The following is a 22,526-nucleotide window of genomic DNA, read 5'->3' on the forward strand; positions in this document are numbered from 1 at the left end:
ACGAAGCATGTTTAATACAAATTGTACACCTTGAATTTAATGGGTTTTTATGACATGGCATATCTTACGCAAAGTTTGAGCATTCGTCACTTTGAGGCAAGCCTGACATGATGGAAGAGGTGAGCTAAAACCGAGGCAGCAATGACGTGTATGCATGCAGGCATGAGGGTGAACCCAAAAGGTGTATTTAGGTGTAAAGGAGGCCATGTTCATGTATCATGGGCGACAAATCTGGATTTGTCTTTGATGTTCTTTAATCAGACATGATTACATGTATAAGTGCACTTTTTAGTACAGAATCTGCAGATGTTTGTCTCCTTTGACAAACATCTGTGGGAGGAGCGACCTATCTGATCACCCCAGTGACATATTTACACTTAGAGTGTTTCTCAGTCATGTTTTATCTTTCTTCACTTGTAGAGGAAACCATTCAAACCACCGGGTGGCAGATATCAAAGTGAATTCTCTATAAAGATAGTCTATAAATTGTATGCTTACTGGACAGAGTAACTAACTGTGTTGGAGTAGGGCAGTGGAAAGAGTCCTCGTGCCAAGTCTGCACTCCCAATGTATCTTTCAGCTGCCAGTGCATCTTACTAAGCCAATTTTTCTGTGCCCACGCATAAAGAGTGGGTCACCAGGCTTTTCCTACTTTATGCGAAGCTTTCAAAAATGAACAAAGAGCCACACGCTCTTGACCCGTTGTAATGGTTTCAAGTGGTTTCAACATTCACTCTGACAGTAAGACAGAGGCCATCAAGTTCCTTATTTAAACTGTTAGAAAGTAAAGCATGGAGTTAATTACAAGCGTTATGGCTTGATTCACTTTATTAATTTAACTTTTGGAAGCTGACTTTGAATGCACTAGGCTTACTCCACTGGCCATGACTAAGGCCAAATTGCATGCAGATGCAGAGATTTCCCAAGTCGATAAATTGCAACATATGCAATTTATCTAATTAGCTGCTTTGAAGTTGACTTAAATTTGTCTTCCTTCCTCCACTGAGTCAGGACATGCTGCAGTGGTCCCAGCTTGACACTCTCCTGTTCTGTTCTCAGCAACCGTCTTTGCAGCTGGCTGCCCGTTTGAAAAAACTCTGCACAGATGGTGATTTGAGATCAGAGTGTGGCATTTGCACAGTTTTTGCAAGACACGAAATACCATTTCGGCCAAATAAAAATGTCCAACGAGGCAAATTCTATTTTAAACTTACCTTTATAGACAAATATACATTTTCTTCATGTTTGACTATGAAAGCTCTAATGTTCAAAGCTGCAGTGAAACATAATTATCTAATAGTCATATATGGATGCACATAGTTCACACGTAGGGCCAGTAACTCCTCAATGAATTTCATGTTTGGTGAAAAGTGTGGTAGAAGCTGCGTGGAGAATGAAAATAGAGAGCTTGAAAGACAAGTTCACATCCTGCCTACATTTCCCCCTCCACATCTATCATTGAGTGAGCTGACCACGCTTGTTAGATTGTTGGTTTCAGAGAGGCTGCGAATGGGAAACGTGTAGGTGTCGAAGGTTTCAGATGCTGTTCGATGATCCGGCAGGCATTGCATTTGAAGCATACTGACTCCTTTATGTTCAGCGGTTGCTCTGGGCAAACCTTGAGCTATACAACAGCAATCAATAGGTCAATGCTGTGACAGGGTGAAGGATGAATGTCAGGGGTCAGCCATCAAAAACAATCACGGCTGACTGAGCCAACTTCATTTCAACATGGAGCCGGTGAATGGACTATTTTAACGATGCTCTATTAGTCTGGTCTTAACTTTGATATCCCATCTGTTTGCTCCCACTGCTTTACGAGGGCTTTGTTTTGATTCACACTCAAATAATATCTCACTCCCTCATCTACATAACTATCGGTTCTCACTGACATATATCCATTATGGTTATATAACATCCATATTAAAGGGAAAGTGTCTTAACATGTTAAATATAAGATCACCAGATCCAGCTGCCACCCATGACATGCATCCAACTAAATTGATAATAATAGTGAGTTCTCTGTGACTACCTGAGTCATTGATATGTAAAACCTTTATTCTCCACAAAGAGAATCAAATCCCTGCTGTCCTTCCTGTTGTCATTGACGCAATTCCACTCCCGTGTTCAATCTGGGGCTGATTCCACTGGCTGCTCTTAGTGGTTAATGAAGATAGCAGGGGGGTTGGGGGTGGGTGTGTTTGTTTGTGTTTCAGCTGAGCCACACTGGGCTTAACATGACTTTGGGTCAACTCAAGGTTTGGTGTCTTTGTGTCTGCTCAGTGGCAGACATGACTACTGGTCTGAATGACAGATTAAAGCTGCTAACTGAGCCGGGAATTAGAGGTAGGGGGTACACTGTGTGTGAGTGTGTATTTAAAAAAAAAAAAAAAAAGAGAGAGAGAGAGAGAGAGCTAGAAAAAATCTGACTGATAATAAACAATGAAACATTGGCATCTTGACTAACTGCCAATGTTGCATATGTTGCCATCCGACGCATGTTGTGGAAGAAGAGCTTACAATTAATAACTGTTTTTTTTTCTTATTAGCTACAATGCTTAGGCAGGAACTCAACTAAGAAATATACAATCTCTGCCTCACTTACATCTAGAATGATCTCTACATGAGTGCTAGCATGCTGGGTAAACATCTAATACATTTAACTTGATTTACCAAAGCAATTAGATGGTAGAAAATGAAATTACAGCCTCAGTATAGAAGAAACTAAATAACAGTCAAGCAGAGAAGACTGCAGTCAACATGTTGCTCTATTTTCACCGCAGCTTGTAGTCAGCTTAATGACACATTATACCAGATGCATGGAAAACTTCCCATATGACCTTATAGCTAACTCTTACATATTCGGAAAAGAGTACAAATCCCTTCATAACATTAGCAAATCAAGCCTTAAATTGATTAGGTCTTTAAAGAAGAAAGAATCAACACTGAGACCAAATGTAACTGTGCAATTATATTGATCAGTGGACAAGGAGCCTGAAGGATGTGTAATAAACACAACTAAACATTTGTTCCCATTGAGCCTTGCAGGTGGTATATTGGAGTGAAGTGAACAAAAGTGCTATAAGTCCGACTTTCAGGTTTTTGTGCCAAACAGTCTCGTGCACATTAGCCGATGAGGCGCATTGTTCAAGCAACAAATCACCCCTCTGCTCTCCTCTAGTGTTATTCTGCCCTTCATGTTACAGGACATCACCATTTAAGTTACTAAATTACCATAACTAGAGAGAATTTAGATATTGTAGCGATGCAGTAATTTTCTGATGACATATCAATGTTCTCCCATTGAATCACTTAATGATTTATAGAGTTTTCAAGCTAAAACTTTCAACTAATTGACTTTCCAGATGAGTAGTGTTATTGGTGTTTTATCATGAAAAGTAACCTGAACAGACTCTAAATCATCCTGACTGTACAGTCACAGTTTCCACTCCCCCTCTATTTGTCATTTTTTCCAAATTATTCTTAGCAGAACTTTAAATTAGCGTGACACCGGTGATTAAGGAGAGGGGACAGGCTTCTTTTACTTGTTTCTCATCTTCAGAGTCATGCATATAACAAATCAGTAGCCGAAGACATTTTTTTTCCGCAGCCCAAACATCAGTAACACATTATGTTAGACATTTCAAAACACCTCTCATCTGACTGCCAGTAATGTGTTTTTATGATGTTCTGGTTAAGAATCAATTTAGCATGAGTTTTTTTAAACCATTACATACAGGTTAACCTTAACCTGTCTTCATTAGACAGCCTCCTGAGAAAGGGGAAAAAAGCAGCTGTTTGAAGCTGAAGTAATTTACCTGATGGGAAAAAACATTTTCAGCTAAAAATTAATCTGTGCTGCTTCATGTCTCACTCTAATTTGCTGCAGACGCAAAAATAATAAACTTTTCAGCAAAAGTGAAAATTATTATTTCACACATAGTTACATTTCTCTCAGTTCATCAATGGCATGTTTTGCACATATATATATATATATATATATATATATATATATATACTTATTAACAATTTCTCCTTCTGTTCTGGCAAACTGAGTTCGTGGATAAATCAGCACAGTGGTTGCAGCAATGGCTATCGCGTCTTTAAAGCAGATGAGCCTGATGAGTCTGTGTCAGGGCAAGTTGTTGGATGCCACCAAATGTGGCATCAAAAGTAAAATGCTACCATTTGGGCTTTTCTTTGAAGATATCACCAGTTTTATTAATGAGGGAGCAAACAAAGCTACCATGTCACACATACCGCAGGGTTCCTACCAGAAGAAGATGTTACCAGAGTCATTTTGATTGCCTCAAATGATATTCCTGCTGAGGTGATCAACCGCACACAGCCTGATTGGATATTTCACAGGGTGCTGCTGCTAATTTACAAGGTGGAGTGTTGCCACTGTTTAGTACGCTGGTATAAATATCCATGTTTAATACTGTGAGTCAGTGCTCTTTGGTCTGCAGCTTTCCAACAGGCCCTCTGGCTGTTTCTGTATTCTGCTTTTAACAGTGCCAGTGTCCTCTTTTTCTCTCTCACAAAATATTAACTTAAAAATAAGTGGTTGATCATCCCATTGACACTGATGCATTTGTGCCACTTTTATTTAGCTAACGTGATCAAAAGACCATTAATTAAGCATTAAAAATGAGGTGAGATTTCACAGGACAGCAGCTGTGGGAAACTAAATCCATTATAGGGCAAATATTCTCTAATTCTGAAAGAGTATAAAAAGAGTAATGACAACAGTTGGGGTTGTATGTTGTGTATCAAATCCTGTAGAGGCTTTTGTGATGACAGAGTTAACCAGCCGTTGGTGCACGTGTGTTGGGCTTGCGATTTAACTGTTAAGATATTCATCTACTTGGACGTGTCACCCAGACCGTTGTCAGTTATTAATATTTGATTTTATTTGACATCACTATAAATTGGGAGTATACCGTAATGATGATTAAGTAGGACTAACACATGAACGAAAAATTAACACTCACTTCAATTAACCTAAGTTTAATTTGCTGCTTAATTCAGTTTACACTGACATTCAATTTGCTTTTGGAAGACAATGTCTCTGGTTAATCATTTCGAGAATTTGATGGTTACTTTAATTACAAAAACAATTGGAATTTAAAACATGACAGCATGTTTTATAAGCTAATAGTCTGTGTGTTCAGATGGTGATTGTGGGTAAAAGTAAAATGAATTGTTTTTTCCCCCCACTGGGCTTCTGAAATCGTTGAAGTCGTGATTTACCTTTTGTAGAGCTTTATATTCACAAGACTACGCAAAAGATCAATGCCAGTTATATTACTGGAGAGCTAATAAAAGACTTCCAAAATTCTTTTTGACATATTATGCGAAAGCATAGCAAATAATGCAGTTACAATGTGTGCCATAGAAAGTGTATTGCTGACACTGCTTATGTGCAAATTCACTTTAGGGGAAGTAACGTTGTGAACGAGGGTGATTTTCAGCAGTTTTGGGGGCTGTTAGAGTTCACGCCTCCTTTATTATGAAGTCTCTGCTCATGTGTTTGGTGCTCCTGCATCCCAAACTGGAGGAATTTGTTGATAACTTTAATTACATAATTATTTAAAGTCTAAACTTTTTGTTATATCCTTCTCCCCTTTCCTTAGCTTGACCTGTAAGTAAACCCATCCCCCATTCCATCAAAGTCTCTCTACTCTTCTTTCCCTGTCTTGATCCATCCATTCCCTTTGTTCAACCTATTACATATTTATGCTTTTCCCTTTTCACAGGATGAAAAGAGCTAGAATCTATTGTAGGTCCTGTACCTCCTTCTATATCATTGCTCCTCCTTTCAGTCACTCATCCATCACCCTACCTCCTTGGAGGGGACCCTGGATCCCTTCCTTCGTGACCACCAGCTTTCCACCATGGCAATGAGACAGGAAAGCACCACGCCAGCAGCCAGGACGCAGAAAACGCCAGCAAAGCTGTGGATATCAAGGGCACTGCCACGCTGTCGTGTCTGGACTGAACTGTAGAGGTCACAGGGGCTGTCCTTGGGCCACCACTTGAGTTTTAGTATATCCATGTCACCATTCTGCTGGAGTTCCAAGATTCTAGGATATAGGCAAGGAAGGCAGGCGTGTTAGTCATAAAATTATCCATCCATACTTTAAATAAGTACTTCAAAATCTCTGTTTTGGTATATTCAAATTTCTGGCAAATGGAAAATGTCAACACACACAAAGTTCATGTAAAAAAAAAGAAAAGGAAATGTTCAGCAAGCCAGCAGCTACACAGAATTAGACTAATTAAGTAACTGGTGGTATCTGAGCGACTTTTTAATGATTAAAGAGTGCAATCAAACACACAGCATGTTTGCATGTCACACAACCTGACGACACTGCAGCGTTTCCTGCAGCTACTATAACTCCTCTCTTCCATTTGAGGGCAGTGTTTGCCAGCTGAAATTCACCCTGATCCCTGACAACCATATTGGGCTGTCAAACTCATTATGGCTAACATTAATATGTTTTGCAGCACAGCGAGAGTACACTGCCACAATGTCATTATGCAGCCTAGCTTTAGTCTCACGATTGATGGCTTCAGAGAGGATACAGCTCAGAGGTTGATGGGGTCCCTCTGTTAGCCTTCAGCTTATTATTTAACTGGGTCGTTCATTTCAGTTTGGAGGAGAGCTGCAGACACACAAGCGTATAGATATTTAACAGGTAATCTGGCGAGGAGTAGAGAGGGGCACAGAAAAAGAGAAAGAGATGAGTTTGGGAATATGCATATCCAGTCCCTTACAGACACATACACACTGACACAGAAAACAAATAGATTCATCAAAGACAAACTAAGCCTCCACACTGACTGGCACCAGCATTGTGGATGCACAACCAGGCGTGCACAAAGGTCGCACATTTGACTGCCACGCATGTTCAAACTGATTCGGGATTCATACATGTGCACATCAAGACAGATGCTTGCAATTATCTGCAGAACTTCCTGAGGGCAAACGCCTTTCTTGCAATTTCAATGGTCGCACAAACGTCAGTGCCCATCTCCCCTCTTCGTTTTTTTCATCACACAAAACGGACAGAAATCAATCAAGAAATGCAAATGAGCGCCGTAGTTAGTTTACATAATTAATTTCATTCACAATACCTAAAAAACAAACAAACAAACAACATGGATCATTTAGATGTAAATCAGGTAAACATGCACGGCACGTCGCGTTATAGCAACGCCACTCTCATTTAGGGATGTTTTCTATGCTGGTGGGAATGCGTGGCACTGTACAGTTGCAATGGCAGCTATGACTGAAATTGATGGGGTGAAAAAAAGGAAGGAAGAGAAATGAAGAGGAGAGGAAGAAAATAAGACAACAACAAACTAATTTGAACAGCGAATCCACCGGCAGTCACTCGAATGAGAGATCATGTCTGTCAACTGTCGACTTGATTGTGGAATTGTTCGGCTCAAATCAGCGCAGATTAGTGCCATGATTAGATAAGACTTTGATAGTAATGATGTGGATTAGTCACTCAAATCGAACTGATCTGCATTGATAGCCATTATAGTAAACAGACACTACTGGCCTAGTCACGTCCTGGTTGTAAAACTCTCTCATCACATATCAACCATGCATTTGTTTTCTTCTTGGTAACACAGCCTGCTCTGCTTCTTTTCCTTTCAAACATGTTACTAAACTACTTTTAGACTATGATATTGTATAACACAGGACTCCGAAATTGCTTCATGCTTGACCACTCTGTGCCCCCTTCTGAATTAGACTTCTGATTGCTGAAGGAGCAATAGCCCCAAAACACTTCACTGTTGCATGCAGGGCGCACTGCTGAACTGCAAGTTAGCATGCCTAAGATTAGGTTGTTGAACCGAGCCCTTGTTTTGATATTTTATTATTATTTTTTGTTTATTACACACATGGTCACACAGGAAAGAGATGCAGCAGATGCCAACTTTAAACAAGATCAGAACATCAGGACAGAAAAGCAAATATACAACAGAAAAAAGGCGACCTGAGTAAACACAAAATGTGAGTTTTAGATTATAATTACATGTATCCTGTGTGAAAAACCAATTGGTCCTTGAAAGTAATAACTAGTTCAATCAGACAGTTTACTTTTGAAATGATTCATTTCTGCATGAGAACATAGTTGCAGGTTAGTGACAACGTCACTGGCAGGAAACATGGAGGACATACAAATTGGTGGCTGATGAGAAATTATTTCCAAGAGCCTACAGGCAGATTCTGTGGTGGAGAAGGGGTTGAAAGAGGCATTGGCTAGTCACAGGGATGGATGGGAATACACACAGCCTAAAGAAAATGCTAAATTGGGAGTATATGTTTGGTATATTACGTAAACAGAGTGAGGCACGTTACGTGGTAGTGATGCAGCACAGCTCGACTTGTCTTGCCTGAACTGACTTGCAGGCTTTGTTTCATTTGTGGCACCTTTAACAGCAACAACTGCAGTTGAATACTGTCGGACATTGTTGGTGGGTTTGCGGCCCACTCTTCTCACAGTTCTGCAGCACAGGTTTGTGAAAATGAAAGGCTCTTTTGAGGTTACACCGCAGCATTTCGCTGGGGTTCAATTCTCGACCTTAAGCCACCCCCAAGCGTTAATTTTATTCCCAACTCAGTCAGAGGTGGACTTGCTCTCATGCTTGTGATCATTGTCTTGCTGCATAACTGATTTGCGCTTGAGCTTTAACTCGCCCACTGATGATCTGATGTTATCCTTGAGGATTTTCTGCCAGAGAGCCAAATTCATGTTTCCCTCAATTATGGAGAGTTGCCCTGGCCCTGAAGCAGTTACTCCTACCTCTGTGTATGTCTGTAAGTATAATGCGCTTTTTATTTGTATAAAATTCTGTGTAGTCTGTGGTGTACAGCACATGTAACAGGGGCTCCTGTCTTCTAAGTACTTCACCTCAGAAAATTCTCCCAAAACATATCAGACAAGCCTTAATTTTATTCTGGGATTGAAGTGGTGTTCAATTCACCACTCTGTCATTTTGCCCAGTGTCTGTTGGATAGTGGAAACATGAACACTGAGATTTACTGAGGTGAGAGAGGCCTGTGCTTGCTTGGATGTTTTCCCTGTATCTTTTTAGACTTCCTGGATGAGGCACCGCGGCGCTTTTGGAGGAAGGTTGGCCACTTCTCAGAAGGCTAACTATTGCTCCAAGTTTTCTCAGCTTTTGAATAATCTCTCACACTGTGCACCATTGGAGTCCAAAAGTCTCAGACATATTTTTGAAAGCATTCCAGAAGATATCTTCTTCCCTGTGTCTGCTGGATTTTTATTTGTTTTTTGTTTATCTGGCAGAGTGTGCTACAGGTGGGACAATTTAGCATACACCATGCTTCTGAAAATTGTCTAATTAACTAATGAAGAGGGCTGGTAGTAATCAGGCCTGGATTTGTCCAGTTGAGCAGCAACTAGTTATCAATGCAGTGCGCAATTAATTTTCTTTTGGAAAAAAAAAAGTGAGTGAAAGTAACATTTCTGCTTCAAATTTAAAACTTGTATTTTGTACTTACCAGGTTGGGTATGTTTAGGCTAGATGTAGTTGGAGTCATATAGGAGAAGACAGAGAAAAAGAATAAGAGGAGGCTACTTCTGGATTCTCCCTTGGGTCGTCACAGCAGGTAGCTCTACATGTCTGTCATATTTTACACTGGATGCCCTTCTGGATGCAACCACAAAAGGGATTATAGGGGTTATATATTGATGTATATTTAATGACAAATGGAGTGATATTGTGCACTTTTAACTGTAGCTATAGGTATAATAAGTCAGCCAGTTATTCAACAACATATCACTCATAAATATTTGTTGTTGTGGTTTCAGATATGGATTCACTTTTGTTCCATGAAGATGAGAGTTTTACTGCAAAAAGCTTTTTGTGTGCGCTGGAACTTGACAGTTATCCCTCAATGCCACAACGAGTCAGGACTCTTTCACTGTGATATTTTTTATTTAATGGACAGATTATCTGAGGCAAAACCATTTGGGCAGTTAAACATTGTTTTATGAATGAGAACCTTATAAAAGTGTCAAGACCTACATCATATTTTTAGAAAATCTGACAGCGGTATGCTGTCACTCATATTACGCCCATTGCTTTTAAAGTTTTATTGATTGTGGGAAGGACATACAGTCATGTGAAAAAAGAAAGCTTTCACAGGACTCAATGCAGTCCTACACCCTTACTGCTTCTATAGCAATTAAGAGGACAGATAGCAGCCAGGTGCTGATAATGAAACAAACTTAATTACAGTGGGGCAAAAAAGTATTTAGTCAGCCACCGATTGTGCAAGTTCCCCCACTTAAAATGATGACAGAGGTCAGTAATTTGCACCAGAGGTACACTTCAACTGTGAGAGACAGAATGTGAAAAAAAAATCCATGAATTCACATGGTAGGATTTGTAAAGAATTTATTCGTAAATCAGGGTGGAAAATAAGTATTTGGTCAATAACAAAAATACAACTCAATACTTTGTAACATAACCTTTGTTGGCAATAACAGAGGTCAAACATTTACTATAGGTCTTTACCAGGTTTGCACACACAGTAGCTGGTATTTTGGCCCATTCCTCCATGCAGATCTTCTCAAGAGCAGTGATGTTTTGGGGCTGTTGCCGAGCAACACGGACTTTCAACTCCCGCCACAGATTTTCTATGGGGTTGAGGTCTGGAGACTGGCTATGCCACTCCAGGACTTTCAAATGCTTCTTACGGAGCCACTCCTTTGTTGCCCGGGCGGTGTGTTTTGAATCATTGTCATGTTGGAAGACCCAGCCTCGTTTCATCTTTAAAGTTCTCACTGATGGAAGGAGGTTTTGGCTCAAAATCTCACGATACTTGGCCCCACTCATTCTGTCCTTAACACGGATCAGTCGTCCTGTCCCCTTGGCAGAAAAACAGCCCCATAGCATGATGTTTCCACCCCCATGCTTCACAGTAGGTATGGTGTTCTTGGGATGCAACTCAGTATTCTTCTTCCTCCAAACACGACGAGTTGAGTTTATACCAAAAAGTTCTACTTTGGTTTCATCTGACCACATGACATTCTCCCAATCCTCTGCTGTATCATCCATGTGCTCTCTGGCAAACTTCAGACGGCCTGGACATGCACTGGCTTCAGCAGCGGAACATGTCTGGCACTGCGGGATTTGATTCCCTGCCGTTGTAGTGTGTTACTGATGGTGACCTTTGTTACTTTGGTCCCAGCTCTCTGCAGGTCATTCACCAGGTCCCCCCGTGTGGTTCTGGGATCTTTGCTCACCGTTCTCATGATCATTTTGACCCCACGGGATGAGATCTTGCGTGGAACCCCAGATCGAGGGAGATTATCAGTGGTCTTGTATGTCTTCCATTTTCTGATGATTGCTCCCACAGTTGATTTTTTCACACCAAGCTGCTTGCCTATTGTAGATTCACTCTTCCCAGTCTGGTGCAGGTCTACAATTCTTTTCCTGGTGTCCTTCGAAAGCTCTTTGGTCTTGGCCATGGCGGAGTTTGGAGTCTGACTGGTTGAGGCTGTGGACAGGTGTCTTTTATACAGATGATGAGGTCAAACAGGTGCCATTCATACAGGTAACGAGTGGGGGACAGAAAAGCTTCTTACAGAAGACGTTACAGGTCTGTGAGAGCCAGGGATTTTCCTTGTTTGAGGTGACCAAATACTTATTTTCCACCCTGATTTACGAATAAATTCTTTACAAATCCTACCATGTGAATTCATGGATTTTTTTTTCACATTCTGTCTCTCACAGTTGAAGTGTACCTCTGGTGCAAATTACTGACCTCTGTCATCATTTTAAGTGGGGGAACTTGCACAATCGGTGGCTGACTAAATACTTTTTTGCCCCACTGTAACTGGACATCAGGAAGTGTGACCACCTCTGTAAAAGCAGAAGTTTTGGAGGTTTGCTTGTCTGGAGCATTCAGGTGTGTTAACACAATGCCTCAACCTTCCTAGCAAATTCATCCCAAGGTCATCCTGTGAAATGCAGAGAAATCGTAAGAAACACAAAAGCAACTCTGTAGGTCTCAGTTAGCATGTTAAATGGTAAAGTTCATGACAGTACAATTAGAAAAAGTCTGAATAAGTATGGCATGTAAGGGAAACCAGGAAAAAGCCTATTTCCTCTAAAAAGAAATAACTTGCAATGTTGCATCTGAAGAAACCACAAGACTTCAGGAACACAGTGGTGATAATGTGAGCTTGTTTTGCAGCCACAGGACCTGGACACCTTTTAGTCACTGAGTTCTGCAGCACAGGTTCCTGCAGCACCAAAGGATTCTCAGGTCAAATGTGAGGCCATCTGTCTAAAGCAACAGGAGAGCAATCTCAAGCACAGCAGCAGATCTACAACAGAATGGCTGAAAAAGAAAGCGCCAAGGTCCAGACCACAACTCTATTGAAATGCTGTGGCAGGACCTTAAGAGAGCTGTGCATAAATGAATACCGGCAGTGTTATAAAGATGAGTGGGCCAGAATTCCTCCACGGCAATGTGAGAAACTGATAAAGTCACACAAAAAATTTCAAGTTATTGCTTCTAGAGGTGTTTGAACAAGCTATTGAATCATGGGGTGTACTTAGTTTTTTCACAGGACTGCAGGGGGTCATGTGAAAAGTTTCTTTTTCACATTAATCCCACACTGTAATCCTACTCGGGGGGGGGGGGGGGGGGGGGGTAAATCTGGTGCTACCAAAAAAAAAAAAAAAAAAAAAAAAAAATCAAATGTGTCCTAGCAGTCCTGGGCAATTTCATAATATAGACAATAATACTGAGATAAGAGTTTAAAGTGACACCCGGTGAAGATATTTATATTCATCCACTTCCTCAATCTCCTTTTAATGAATATTTTAAAAGTGTCAAACGTCTCTCCTTTAAAGACAAGCACATTAACACTCTTGAGGTTCAATGCCAAGCAGTTGTTCTGTTTTCAAAATTTAAACAACATCTTTACCATTTTGTTCTCAGCCGTTGAAAGCATCGCAGCTTATAAAAGTTAAAACAAAGCATTTTTCCCAAGAGAAATGTTGCGCCTTTCATACTGTACTGACCCTTTTTATCTGCCACTCCGACAACAGATGCTTTACACACACAGAGGCGCACAAACAAGCACGCGCGCTGACAGACGGCTTCAGAGAAAGACGGATTACACACCAGGCTAATGAGATGGAATAAGAGAGATCCCACCTATCAAAGAAGGCAGGCCGTGTTTTGTCAAAATATTTCATCATTTCTCGCTTGAAAATCAGCCATCTTCTAAAGATTTCTTGTCTGAGTTCATATTGTTTCATGTCTGTTGAGAGGAGCGGCACGCTTTCTCTTTAGAGTTGCTGCTTCTTATCTCTGCTCATGAGCTGACTGTTCTTATGTGTCAAAAATGTCATGTGATGCGAGTCGCAATAAGCAGCGGCGCTGCCATGTTTCATCTACTTTAACACTTGTAAACACAGTGATTATGACAGTAAATGTTACAAAAGGTGTTTTTGTTGTTGACCTTTGAGGGAAATTAATAACTCTGTTATCAGAGAAAAAGGACATTGAACAGTGACTGACGTCACCTCGGTATTAAAACAAACACGAAAACTCAGGTGAGCTTAAATACAAGCTCCGTCAAATGCCTCTCAGCTGAGTTAAATGTGATTTTCAGATATCAATACAATGACTCACCAAATTACAACCTCTTTTCCCTCGAGAAGGATGCCAAACAAAACAATAAATAATAACTTAAGAGCACGCCAGGAGTAAAGGAATATTAGGGCTACACCACGTGTATCTCTGAGTCTCTGAAGGAGGACAGAGGCAGAACAGAGTTAAGATTCAGGACAGAGTGCTTTCTCCCGTCCCTTTATTACGACCCTGTCTTCCGCGGAGCTCATCATCTATCATTCTGCACTAATTGGCCTATCAGAGTTATGCAAAGGCTGCTTCCCCGATAGGCCCTTGAATCAAACCCTAACACTGACATTCACTCGCAAGAACATGCACACACACACACACACACATATTGGCCACATTTACATTTAGCTTACATTTATCTCATTGAGGTTAATTATCCTGGACAAATGCACACAGGCACATACGCACAGTCGCTGAATCGCAGAATACTTGAAGAAAAAGGTAAGAATTTACGACCAAGCTGATAATATTTTGCGATGCTTGCTGCCTTTTTTTTTTTTTTTTGTTATCCAGCCTTGTCTGAGTTATGCGACTCATATATCTTTACTCGTCAAACTCCAGGACCCTTTAAATGCTGACGGTAAACTAACATTTTAATTTGTAAATTGAATATTGTCAATATAGCTCTTGTTCTGATGATGTGTCAGCGCCTTCAGAATCTGTGAGTTTGGAATGACGAACTCACAGATACTTAATAACTCGTATGCTTACTTTTCACCACACAGCTCCAAACTGCTGTGGTCACATTTAGACGCAAAGCAAGGCATACTTATGTGTGAGAAAGTGGGCATGGCGATGTTCATTTTTAAGCAAACAGAAGCAGTTACCACTGTTCTTCATTCATCTCCATCCCGTTCCTGACCGGGAATATGAAAGGCCACTGTGACTGCCTGACAAAAACATGGGTTGAGTCAAAGGGCTCTCGCAGTACACCATCTGTTTCACGCTCTAATTTAACCGTCTCACCAAAGAAACATATCTTCCTTAAAAATAAATAAACAGATAAATAAAAAGGAATTTGCCGGTGTGAGCAAAATATACATTAACTCAGTTGGAAGTGTGCCCTATTCACAAAGTTGCTTTGAAACAATGATAAACTAAAGGGATCTGTGAGCAGTTAATTAAAGTATTAAACTGTGTGTGTCACAGCATGCACATCCTCATGAAATACCTGCTGTATCACACTGAGTCTGATGGGAGATCATAATAAAGCTCAGTTGCCCCCTCATTTCTTTTAGCATAATATACCAGTGCGTATATGTTTTCATCCCCCCCCCCCCCCCCCCCCGCCCTTTCCTCCAAGGTCTGTTGCATTTTTCCCTCCCAGGGGTTCATCGCTCACCACACTGCAGCCAGAGGTATCAGGAAATAGATCACTTTAATCACCCAGAATAGCATCTACTATACATCATTTAAATCTGAGGACATAGAGTACAGTTATTAGTGTCAGGTCTAGCCGTATATAATGGTAGGGCTTCTATATTAATGTCAACTACATGTTAGCATCTGATTAAATGCTTCACTGTCAGGTAAAATATATGGCATATATTGTACGCCATATGTTCTGGATGTGTAGATATATACACATATATTTTCTTTCCTAGTAACAGTGTATACACATGGTATGTGTTTATGGGGCGTCTCTGAGTGTATCTGCGAAACAGCTGGTGTGCTGTAAGTGCGCATTAACACCGTGTGTGTAATGAGTTATCACCTTGCTTTAAGATCGTTGACTTTGACTGGGGAGATCTATAATGGCTTTAACACTCCCACTGGTTGTTAAAGCAAATGAGCAAGGGTTTGCTCCATGTGATGGGGGCAACTGTTTGATTCTATGTGTGTGTGTGTGTGTGTGTGGGTACAAGTATGTGCGCGCTCTGTCGCTGGCTCCCTGTTCTCTCTGCAGTGGCCATTACTGTGTGTGGACTAGGTGTTGCCATGGCAACTCTATGGCAGCAGCCTTGATGCTGGGATGATCACACATTATTAGTTGACTCAAACTGAAAAAAAAGAAAGAACACCATAGTGATTTGGATAAAGGACCAAGGGGCAGAAGACAAGAATAAAGAAAAGGGGGGCGAAAAGAAAAATGTTTAAGTTGAGAAAAGCCTGAGAATTCTGGCAAACGACAACACACAATCAAGGCAGAAATATAACGAGATCACACACAAGAAGAGAGCTAGAGTGTGGAACAGTACCAGAAGAAAAACGTTCAGCAACACATTTAATGTGGGCACACACTTAAAAAGAAGGAGAGAAAGACAGCCACGAAGGGCACAGGCATTTACAAATCTTCTTTTTGTTACTAAGAAACACTCCTGGGCAGTTTTGTGATTCTGTCTTTGTGAGGATAAATCTGAACTTTTTATTCTGATTACAAGTTTGGTGGGTAATATAACGGTTACAGTTTGAGGATGCATTTTATTAATGACTGTCTTCTCAGGTGTAGATGTGCAGACCCAGATTTTAGCGTCACGCTGCAAAGGCAAAAATACCTCTGATGGGAGTGGAAACTGACCAGCTTCATACCTGCAAATTAGCGGGTCATGAACAAGCAGGCTGGACGAGGGGTGTATTAAGATGCAAACAAAACTAACACGGTGTAAAAGGTTTTATATACGGGCTGTTCTCTGATAACAGTGTGGCAGTTCAGTTCGGTGAGAGGCAGCTGAAGGAGAATCAATATGCTTTTTTTTAATATAAGGGCAAGCACCTGTGTTAGAAATAGCAAAGGACTGTATGTGTTGCTGAAGACTGAGACTCATGTGGAGCACAGGATTCATTCAGAGGAGGGCTGTGTTATATATTATAAACTATTACAACATGTAACAAGTAAAAGAGAGAATTAAACAGAAAAAAATAAATAAAAACAAAACATGAAGGTCTCTCTGTGCGACTGCCTGCAAAATAAAGAGTAATGGGATTCTCCCCCACTCCGACGTTACATGTTGAGCTCAGTTAAACATCTGTCCCATCAAAATACCAGGACTACTTTTCAGGACTGGGCTCCAAACATCCAGGGTGACAACTCAGTGAAGAGTTACAGGGCAGAGCCAAAGTTTTGGCACTGTGCTCTAAGCTCTGAACCATCCAGCCATGCCAATTATACACTGACAACATTTCCCCCTCTCATTCCAAATAAAAGAAAACTCCTACCTGTAACTATCAAAACTATTTCAGATGCAAAATGTGACATGATTTTTTTCTGGCATTTGCGCAGCACAATTTACAGTAAATTACATGTTTCTGTGATTTATTTAAATATTCCCCTTCCAAACGTTTACACTTTCACTCTTCTGAAAGGGAAAACATACGCAATAAAGCTAGACATAAAAAATACCCGTCCCCACCTTTCAGATGCAAAACCGACCCTAAACGAGGGTTATAGTCAGGCGCAGACCTTTAGTACAAACAAGCCACCATATGCACAAACACTGTTTTACACATTTAATCTCCCTTCCCCACCCGAAGGTACCTGCACCGTGACTAAGCTGTGTCTGTTAAAGGAAACGTTTTCCATTTTCAGAAGGTCACCAAACATGGTACAGTGTAAAGAGGCTGTCTTTTACTACTACAAGACTATAATTTAATCTCTATTTTAGAGTTTTGAGACTTCATTCAGGCCTGGGGATTTTGGCTCATGATATTCCAAAATTCTCTCAAGTGTTTGCCGTCCATAGAGCCCTAGGCTATTTAATTTGGCCTGACATTTCCGTTCGTGTAACTCATTTGGACAGATTTGAAGATGTTTTTCCAGGTTGAAATAGCGCGAGTTAGGCTAAATAACTGTCATAAAAAACTAAAAAAAAAACCTGCATATTAACTTTAATGGACCTAAAAGTAATTTTCTTGTGCTTGATTCAATCAAAATATATGTCCAAAATATATCACATTTAAAGTTAAATTACCTGAAAAGAGAGCTTTTACAAGTTAATCTGACAGCATTGTCTATTTGTAACTGGTTTAATAGGCTGCCCCTAATGTTAGAAATTAGATCCCTAGTGAGGTGAAAATGGACTGTTCAGAGATGTCACACTGTGCTGCTACACCACTGTTGGGGTATGGGGACTGTCTTTTGAACTCAAATGGATGGCGAGGCTGTTCCAAACAGAGACTACAGGCTACAAAGTGAGTTTTGAAAAGCCTGTTATCTCAGCACCTGGCAAACTGATGGTTGAGTCACTGGTATTGATCAACTTGGCTTTCAACCCCGCCTAGATATATTAGGGCTATTTTCTGCAATGGGATGATAAAAATCTCACTTACTGCCCTTTAAATGCGCTATAACTTCATATATTGTGTTGATTCTGCAGTCTTCCCCAGGCCCATCCATAAGGAGCCTATAAATGCAGGCGGTGGCCAAAGCTTTACATTCCTAGTAGCAGATTTTACTGCAGCTGTTGCCAGTTAAAATGCAGAGCAGTGAGAGTTAGATGATCAAGAATAATGTGAAACACTTCAGTGAATTTCAGAGCTTGCTACATAGACTTAACTGTTTCTGTAAGAGGGGTAAAGGCAGAGTGCATCATTTTGGAGCACACTAACATCTGTGGAGTGGTGAAACAGGTCTGCAGTAGTTCTGTGAACATTCATCTCCTGTCACCTCTGTAGCAAACACAATTTTAAGTTGGAGACAATGAAAGGTAGAAGTCGTAGTGAAGTGAGAGGTGGAAAAATGTTTTTTTGAAGATAGGGGGGAAGAAACCCGAGTGAGTCCAAGAGAGAAAATGAGAGGGATGCAAAAACCCTGGCAGTGTGTTCTGGCTGAATGGATGACTGACAACAGAATCATACAATGGAGGTAAAGGGGGAGCACAGGTATGAAAGTAGAGGAGACAGAATAGTAAGAAGGTAGCCAAGAAGGGTAAAGAGAGGAGAAAAGACAATGATGAGTGAACAGAGGAAGAGTGTGGAATGAAATGAGCGGAGAAGGGGTAGTGGAGGGAGATGAGAGACAGAGGTGTTATTCTAAAATGAGTTTGTGGCTCACAGACGACTGCTGACTGTCAGCTCCTTAAATGAGAACAACATTGGTTTGACAGCTCACTTACTAGCTTAACACAAAGCTGGCAGCATCAGCGGGCCCCCAGCCGCCGCACTTGTGTTAGACCCATAAGAATACACAATTGAGAATAATGTCCATATAATAAAGACGAAAAGTAGTTTTCTCTGCAGTTTTGATGAGCGCGGGGTAAGAAATGTTGCCTTAAATGTTTCGGCTTGTCTTAGAAAAGATGTGAAAGGCGTGCACTAAATCACAACACTAGCTCGAATTGCCATCAGCCCATTAGATGTTCGATCTCAGTTTTAATTATTCCCATAGGCGCCCTTGTGGACCTACTAGTAGGGCAGAAGGTGCATTGTCATCCATTCTGATCACAGATAAACAGTAAGTATTCTGCTTTATATATCTATATATAGATATGCTACCTCTTGCAGACATGAATTAGTACATAGCTTTCTACCTGTCACTTCATACTTTGTGTATTTTAACCAAAATCCTGATATTTTTATAAACCTAAAGAGTTTGGGCGACTGAATTTAACCAAACAAAACTTAAGGCTATCCATCCAAATTAGGGATTCACCCTGGACAGGTCCATCACTGGGTCAGCCAACCACTCATGCTTGTATTTACACCTACAGACAATTCAGAATTAACCCAACATTCATGTGTTTGGACATGGTTAGAAACCCATGCAGGCACAGTGAGAACATGCAGACTCCATTAAGATGAAACCTTAACTGTCTATATTTCAGTTACTTCGGGTAGGTGAGATTCAGACACTGATTAGGGATGTTAGCCTTCAACTTGAGAGCTTAGCTCAAAGATGCAGCAAACAACCCACCCAAGTATTCTTAAATGCTGAATCACCACAGGTAAAGGCCTGCTGAAGCTGTTTATTTTGACCTGTGTGTGCAAGGTGTGTAGGGGAATCAATAAAACATCGGATCACTCTTGCTGCATCACATCGTGTTTCTCTGTGACCTGCCTTAGAAAAACAAGCCAAACTTGTCAGAATATATCACAAGGAGGTAAAAAAAAATGTGTCACATTCACTTTGTTGAGTTGTAAAAATCTCTTCATCACTTTTGTGAGCAGGGCTAAGACAGAGCGCCAGAGAGACTCGGCGGCGTAAACCAATCAAAGAAGTGCACCTGCACCTGACTGCACACTTGCATCACACAAGCTGAGACTGACCCACCAGCACACATCAACACTGCAACTTCTAGGTAATCTTTTTATTCAGCCACAGAGTACTAGTCATCTCAGATAGAAGAAATATTAGTTCAGCACTGTTGGTGCATAGATTTGCTTCAGAGCTAGATTCTTCATGTCAACTATAAAAAGAATAAACCCAGAAGTCTCACCAGTGACCTTGCTAGGCATAGATCAAGCATTTTAACTGCCTCATTCTAGCAGCAGAGATGGCACGCTGCTCTGCCTCACGTTTAAGATCACTGTGTGTCATCTTTGAGAGGCTGGGAAAACACACAGAACATGGGGTCCTATAGGCAAGAAACATGCCATAACATGGGAACTCAGGAGGGAAAGAAACAGGATGATGTTAAAGTACGAGACTATCCTACTGCGAGCCACCAGTGATAATCATCAAGCTGCTCCGATTGCTCCGGCAGTTAACAGTGGTTTCAGTTGCAAGGAAACGTTTTTTCATTACGATCGAAGCTTTCGCATCAGCTGCTCACACTTAGTCCGATCAATGTGACGTTGCACAAAAGGGATCAATACTTTATGCATTTATCTTCTTCAACAGCTACTCTATCTCAGTGGCACGTGCTTTATCATTTGGAGAACAATATGTCCACATTTATGGAGGAAGGAACGCAGGTTGGAGGGCACGTACAGGGAGCAGCCTGAAAGCAAGCAGGGTCAGTTGTTTACACAATATAATTATTCAGTGGAACTACTCCATTGAAACATTTCAAATTTCCATCTTCATTTTATTTGACTGAGTGGTTTATATGAAGCATTTTGCTTCTGTTTTGGCCTTATAATCACAATATAAGGCCCCATGTCAACACAATTCTTCTACAATGAATCCCGAGGACTGGAGTGAGGGAGGTTATTCACCCTTGGGTCTCTGGTCCCTCAAGTAAAGTTTGCTAAGCTTAATTATACCAATTAGCACCCTCAGGGTTCAATACACATTCATACACACTGTCAACAAAATTTTCAATTAAGGACCATTATTAAGCCACAGTTGTGTTCATGAAGTGAAACAGATTATCGAGCTGAACTATGATAAACAACGCACAGAAGTAAAACAGCCATTAACTGTCATTAACATATCGAGAAAGAAAAAGGGTAAGAAAAAAGACCTTCATCGTTAATTGATGAGTGATTTGCAAAGATTAAATGAATGCATGGGCTGAGTTTGACTGAGAAATGACAAAGAGTGACAGTTACAGACTGAGAGAGCTTAGACAACTTAGACTGACGCCTGACATTAAATCGCAATGTGTCATAAACACATACAAACACATAAATTTCAAAGACAAACAAGAGTTTCTTTAGAAAAGACTTTTTCGGGGGTGATTTCCATGCAGTGAAAACTAAGGGCCTTAGAGCCTCCAGCTTTACTGGAGCTTAGTGAGTACAACAGAAAGAGCGATACAGTGAATCAAATAACCAGCATGTAGCTTTTGGTTTCTTTGGCAGAAGCCTTGATCAAGCCTAATCACGCTTGTCGCTCAAGGTATTATGCTACTACAAAGACACCAAAAAGATCAAAGGCACAGTTCTCAAAATAAAATAATTTCTGCTGTTTAAAATCTGAACTTTAAAAACTGATTATACACTATTTGGAGGGTATTCATCGAGTGAATGCATGACAGCTGCTGGTGCATTTGAAACTTGTGCTGTTTGCAATTGAAATTGCTTTTGAAATGAACTAATCAATAAGAAAGAGAAAGATGAGGGAGAGAGCATGAAAAAGAGACTCAGAAAAAAACGTCAATACTTAACGGGGCCCCAAAAATCAAACCAGCAAGTAAAGCTAAAATACAATTTTCTCACTAAGAATCTAGGTGAAAGTTTTCGTTGTAAGAGGACTTGACCCACAGGACTTAGATTATTCTTTTAATACAGAGTAATACAGTACAGTTGGTTACACACTGTAACCACAGATTCTGTGTGCATAAGCATAAGCTGCTAAAAGTTGGCGCTATTGTGTTTATCCCTCTGTGCCTGTCCAACCTTCAAGACTTTCTTTCATGTCCTTGTGTTCTGTAAGTCAGCGTTTTCTTTCTGACACAGGGGGAACAAACACAGCTTACAGCCTAATGAGTTGGTCTGTCATCACAGAATCTGGGCTTGCTGTAAGTAAGTATTATGCACATGCTAATTCCTCTAAGAGCTGTCGTTATTAGGATAAGGCATGTGGTCAACATCCCACCACGACACCAGTGTTTCCTAGTGGATAACACACACACACAAAACAATACGCTACAATAAGGTATTGGAATAAGGTTGGGGTTTTTTTCCATGATAATTTACTATGTCAGTCCATGTGTGGAAAGAAAAAGAGTGAAAATTAGACTCCTTTGCCACAACACACCTGCAACAGCAGGGGAGAGTGGGGCATTACACACTGCGCAGTTCACTAATCCATGATGGGATTAGAGGAACACCTCTTGGCACGTAAATAAAAAGGGTGAGGTTTGACAACATATTACGAGCTGTCAAGTATGCATAAAAATGAGTTAGTCAGGGAAAACTAACATATATTGTGCAGATGGAAACAGATGAATGGGAATGTGAGAGACCCAAGATGCCGCTGTGCAGCTGTTCGACA

At 40.7% G+C, this 22,526-nt stretch overlaps 1 protein-coding gene across 3 annotated transcripts in view; it reads right to left on the reverse strand.

The window, feature by feature from the left end:
• The window catches only part of grid2 (glutamate receptor, ionotropic, delta 2), a 532,677-nt gene that overhangs the window by 7,863 nt on the left and 502,288 nt on the right, over positions 1-22,526 (reverse strand). For all 3 annotated transcript variants that reach the window (XR_014877276.1, XM_085180825.1, XM_085180826.1), the window contains exon 15: positions 5,846-6,086. Coding sequence is in view for 2 of the 3 variants with exons in the window: in XM_085180825.1 (XP_085036951.1) it covers positions 5,846-6,086 (241 nt within the window). In the remaining variant the exon portion in view is untranslated. The remainder of the gene's footprint in view (positions 1-5,845; positions 6,087-22,526) is intronic.

Source organism: Neolamprologus multifasciatus, chromosome 12 (assembly GCF_963576455.1).
Source record: "Neolamprologus multifasciatus chromosome 12, fNeoMul1.2, whole genome shotgun sequence".
Taxonomy (NCBI): domain Eukaryota; kingdom Metazoa; phylum Chordata; class Actinopteri; order Cichliformes; family Cichlidae; genus Neolamprologus; species Neolamprologus multifasciatus.